The sequence below is a fragment of the Palaemon carinicauda genome, chromosome 2 (genome assembly GCF_036898095.1).
Source record: "Palaemon carinicauda isolate YSFRI2023 chromosome 2, ASM3689809v2, whole genome shotgun sequence".
Classification (NCBI taxonomy): domain Eukaryota; kingdom Metazoa; phylum Arthropoda; class Malacostraca; order Decapoda; family Palaemonidae; genus Palaemon; species Palaemon carinicauda.
The window spans coordinates 78,426,630-78,432,678 of record NC_090726.1 but is presented as its reverse complement, the minus strand read 5'-3'; the positions used below and the strand labels follow the sequence as shown (position 1 = coordinate 78,432,678).

General features: G+C 32.8%; 1 protein-coding gene across 1 annotated transcript; it reads left to right on the top strand.

The window, feature by feature from the left end:
* Positions 1 to 4,383: 4,383 nt before the first annotated feature.
* Positions 4,384 to 4,785, top strand: LOC137617850 (uncharacterized). The gene has a single exon (XM_068347801.1). It carries the CDS (start codon positions 4,384 to 4,386, stop codon positions 4,783 to 4,785), a length of 402 nt encoding a protein of 133 aa, XP_068203902.1.
* Positions 4,786 to 6,049: the final 1,264 nt, after the last annotated feature.

Sequence of the window (6,049 nt, the reverse complement as noted above, 5' to 3'; positions counted from 1 at the left end):
AGCAGCACAATTTCACATAGGGACATTTATAAAGCTAGATGTCATTCAAAAAATATACCCAAGTGGATGTAAGTAGCAATTTGAGCCATCTGGAAAGTAGAGTGGCAATAGAAGAAAATGCTACACATTGAAAAGTATGTTACATTTGTGGACATGTTTTTGAGGTAACGATATGCACAATAAGTACAACCAGATGGTTCTATAAGGATCTGATATTACAAATTCCCCAACTCAAGTAGTAACCCTCTTTAGAGAAGAGGAAGCTGTATTAATGGGATACATTAAGGGCAGGTTTTATGAAGTATAAGTTCCAAAACAAAAACATGTCTATATGGTGAGATGACCTGATGGTGACTCGCAGCAGAAACTAAAAGAATACAAGGTAACTGTACACATATATGGAACATTCCTATCTCTGGTGTATCCCTCTATTTTCTGATAAAAAATGCATATCATATTGAAAAGAATCATGGATAAAGGATGAAGGTAACAGATTGTCAAAGTTAATATAGCAGACACACAATGGTGAGGATTTTATTGAAACAATTTTAGGACTAATAGAAAATAGGTTCTTGAATTTATTCTCATTGGATAGAGATAATCTGAAATTTAATTGTATTACCTAGAAAAAGACCAAATAGAGGGAGTCTTCGTGATTCAATCACACAAGGAAAATATCTTTAGGTACAGTGTTACCATGAAAGAAAAACCATTAACAATGCATGGCTTACTGTCAGGTATACCTACACTTTTTTATTCTGTTTCATCCCTTCATTCATTTTATCAGGAAGGAAGATACTGAAAGACTTGTATCAAGAAGGGGATCTTTCATGGGATTATGACATACATAAGGCATTTATGTACGGAAGGATGAAAGGCACTTTAGACAAATGTAACCAAGTCTGCTTTTATGATGGTAGTCAATTAAGCTATGCGGTGGGTGCATACATCAGATTCTTAGATGGGGAGAGGATGCACACACATAAAAGTCATATAAAAAAAATATCAAGAATAGCACCTACCAAGCTTATAACAAAACACATGCAGCAGTTACAGGATCCTTAATACTGAACAGCATGTATTACAGGAAGTAAAAATCCCTGTTGATGATAAATCTTATCACCAACAATAAATGGGAATGATTTCCTGTGTTTATGGCTAGGGAAGTTGAATTGATAAAAGAATTCTCACAAACCATCCAATGAAGATGAATAAATTTAAAACAACCTAGCAAGTATTGCTTCAAGATTAGTAACAGCAACTCAAATAGTCGATAATAATCTTTGGTTTTAAAATTCATGGATTCCCCCCCCCCCCCCCAAAAAAAAGACCATCTTTCCAATAGGTACCTATTATGAAGTTTATAAGGATGCTCTACTAATAAAAACGAGTTTCACTATAGCAGTTGAATTAGAAGAATCTGACAATTATGTAAGTTGACTTCTAGCTACTTATCTGCCTGGCAAAGACACATAAGGTAAGTTGTCTAGTTCAGAAATCTCGTTGCCTTTCTCAAATAAATATAGGACTCTACGTGATATGCATGAACTTGTCAAGGATGAAATATTATATACAGAAACAACAATATGCAAAAAATGTAGCACCTACAGAATGAAATACATGCAAAGAGCAATCCATAGAATTGACTGTTCTGTTAGATGGAGAATGAACTTGGGCAGCAAAAAATTTATCGCACCTGAAGCAACTACTTAATATTGAAAAGAGACATTAGCTCACCAAACAAGGCACTAGAAGAATTGGATGATGCAGTCTTACATGGCTGAGGAGTATATATATAATTATATAATTATACGTATGTATGTATGTGTGTGTACACAAAAGGAGAAGTAGAGCGCATGTGTTTCTTCGGTCTTGTAATTAGAATTCAATCAACTATATTAAAAGCATAGTTGTTTATCCATTCTAAGAAACCACGGGTTGAGACTATTTCAGACACGATTACACTTATTTTTGTACATTATTCATAACTTGATTTGGAGAAGGATTTTTCTCTTCATCCAGTGACTGATAAATGTTTGAGAAGAACAACAGTATTAACTCCCCTTTGTAACGATTCGTTTTCACCTTTTCTTTTCCTGGTAGCCCAGTGAAGTAGTAATATGAGAATGCGTTAAAGGCTGACAAGTAGATTTAGTATTTCATAAAAAGATGGCTTTATGGGGATTTACTTGATATCACGAGGCTAGTGGAAGTGACAAAATATATCACTTGCGTTTTTGTTCAACCATTATTTGCTATCATAGTGGTTCCAATATGATGCCTATAAACATTTGATTTTTTAGTTCAGTTTAAGATGTTGGTAAATCTAAACAGCATTGCCTATGGGTAAGAAAGGATAAATATTTGTCTTCAACATGAAGTAATTTGACATCATGTAGGTACAATAGAGCAGATAATAATAATAATAATAATAATAATAATAATAATAATAATGATAATGATAATAATAATAATAATAAAAGAGTATACCTTTACTGATGATAAAGTAATGAATGATGGTAATAGTGAATATGCGAAATTAGATTAAGGGTATTTGGTAATTAGATAAAATATTAACATCCTTATCTTTAACATGCTTAGGCAAGCTAATCTGGAAATATGAAAAATGAAAATAAAATTTTTTTTTTTTCTATTGAAAGGACATAGGTTGAATAAGCCACACAAAAAAATAATAAACGATTTAAACTGGAAACCCTTAACAGTAGATGTTCAGTGACGTTCTATGAACCATGAACTCAGGCTAATTTTGATAACTAGGAAGAACGAATGCCTTAGTAAATGCCATCATGAGATCATAACAAGAATGTTTAAAGCAGGAGTTATAGAAAAAGGAAACACTACATAGCAGCAGAAATAAAAAGAAAGGAAAAAAGAGATCAGATTTAAATCACTAAAAGAACAATTCTCCTAGGTCATTAGAAATCCTGGAGGGAGAAAATAGATAAAGGAGAGTAAGTAAGAAAACAATGACTCAAACAGGAATGGATGAGACTGAAAGGATTCATTAAATACTGACAAAGAAAAAGAAAACCTGTGCTTTCTTGTTTCTGGAAGATGCAACCAAACGACAAACAGATAAAACCGCGATCAGACGCTTAAAACCGCGAAGAGACAGGAATTTATGGACAAAACCAATGAGAAAACGCGTATTATAAAAAAGAAAAGCTATATATCAGTTGATATATATATAAAAAAAAATTATGGTAGATCGTTTCTTAAATAGTTGGTTTACATACGTATTACACAATTTTATATACTTTAGAAATTTTCATAAAATAATTGAAGCAAAATAAACCTCTTGCTTGTTTCAATCTTATTGGATGAAACTTTGATGAACCAAGAAAGTTAAAAACAGCGTAAATTTTTAATTGGTTGTTTTCCAGATAAGTAAAAAGCAAGGAAAGGTAATCAAAATATACTGGTATACCTTTTAGGATCTAGAAATATGTATTACTTCAAGGATATTTAATAACAAATAAAATATAATTTCCAAATATATATAAAGGCTTGTTCAAGACAAATTAACAGGAGACAATGAAAATAATCATGAATAATTCAGTCTTTGACACCAATGATATAATGTTTTTATTTTGATTGTCATTTTAATCTCAGACCACTTGAAAAAGTATCTGTGGTAGTGATGAGCATTCGGTATACAAAAAGAACGTAATAACTTTGCACACGCGGATATCCGATTAGAATTCTTTTCCAAGAGCTGTCCATCGTATTGATAACTGGGTCATAATACTTTTGTGTATGCTATACGTACTATTACTCTGACAATTCTGTTTAAGTTTCACTGAAATAGGAATGTGATCTTTTTATAAATATAAATGCGATATTTTTTTTTTTTGGGGGGGGGGAAGGTTAGCTTCTGAAAAAGTACTACATTCAAATTAATATAAAATTGCCATGAATTATGTTTGTTATAAGATAAAGAGTCTTAATTAAGCAATTTCTTTATTATTTCTCAAACACACACGCACACACAAACACACATACCTCTATATATATATATATATATATATATATATATATATATATATATATATATATATATATATATATATATATATATATATATATATATATAGTACACGCAGAAAACTAAGGTGGTTTTGCCAAACCAGCTTTAATTTTAGCGCTTTTCGACACTACCCCCTAAATCCAGTCCGGGTCAGAGAAAAGTTTAGCAGGCGCTAGGATGTATCGTACTAGTTGGCAACTAACTTTTGAAACGGTAGTCAACCCTTCAGTTACTCCCACGCAGTCACGGAAGTCGGAAGTTCGAGATTTTTAGTCCGCGTGTTGCCCCTTTTTTGTGTCGCATTATTTGTGTATTAAGTGGTGTAGTGTTTGAGTATGAGCTCAAGGAAAGTTATTGGTAGAGAGGAAATATCCTCTATCATTGATTTACACAAGGCAGGTGTTACTGTTAGAAATATTATGAAACAGATGGGGTTATCTGAGCGAACAGTGTATCGTTGGATTAACCGGTACAAGGAAGGACTGCCTGACGGCCTGCATACCCCCAAACCCCGGTGTGGGAGGCCTAGAAAGATTAAGCCTGCTACCCTAAGGCTGATCCATCGGCAGTTAAAGAAAAACCCGTCTCTCACAGCACGTGAAATCAAAGATGCAAACATTCGTGTGCTTGGTGATGTCTCTCTACGAACGGTACAGGAACGTATCCATGACGACCTCCTTCTTCGTTCCTACAAGGCACGGAAGAAGCCTCTTTTAACTGCGGCACAGAAGCTGTGAAAAAATATTCAGTTTGGGATCCTGCTAAGTGGAGGGAAGTGTTATGGACAGATGAGGCCACGTTTTCAGTGACAGGAAGTGGTGCAAAGAGAGTTTATAGGCCCACAGGGTCAGATCCCCCCCTCCCCCAGTACTCTTCCAAGACTGTTAAGCACCCGGCTAGTGTTATGGTATGGGGTTCATTTGGTTATAATGGTATTGGCGAGTTGTTTTTTTTTACCTCAAAATAATTATATGAATCAATATAATTATTTTGAGTTACTTTGTGACCATTTGGAGGGTTCCTTTGACAAAAGTGGCACCAGTTTTTTTCATGCAAGATGGTGCCCCATGCCACACAGCCTAATCAGTTATAAATTGGCTAAAGGATTGTGAGGTGCCTTTTTTTCCTGATTGGCCAGGATCTTCCCCAGATGTCAATCCTATTGAGAACCAGTGGAGCGTAATCAAGAGGAAGATACAGAGTAAGAATACCTCTTCAATCCCCAAGCTCGAAGTAGCCATTAGGGAGGTTTTGGGGGGATTGGAGGCAGAAACACTCCATAACCTTGTTGATAGCGTTCCCCGTCGCCTCAAGGACGTTATCAAAAGGAAAGGGAACACAACATAGTACTAGAGGGGGGGGGGGGTAAGTGTTCATATTAATGTTTTTTTCATAACTAATCATGGAAAAATTTTCTTTTTTCAGTGTCCCTGCTTACTGTATATATATATATATATATATATATATATATATATATATATATATACATATATGTATAAATATATATATATATATATATATATATATATATATATATATATATATATATATATATATATGTATATATATATATATATATATATACATATATATACATATATGTATAAATATATATATATATATATATATATATATATATATATATATATATATATATATATATATATATATATATATATATATATATATATATATATATACAACAGTTAGAAATATACAAAATTTCAAAAACTCTTCAAAAAAATTCTCTCAATTGAGATCATACCCTTTTCATTTATCTTTTCATCAATGTCTTTGGATTAAAATCTTTTTGACAATTAGCGGAGAAGATACACTTGAAATGACAATATGCATGATTTTCAGATATCAACCCTCAAAGTTTGCAACAAGAAAAAAAATTACATTATCATCTTTATCATTATTGATAATACAGAAAACTAATCCAAGATACTCTAAAAATTTCTTAACTCTCTCGAGGCAAAGGTGTCAAAAGTTGCATAT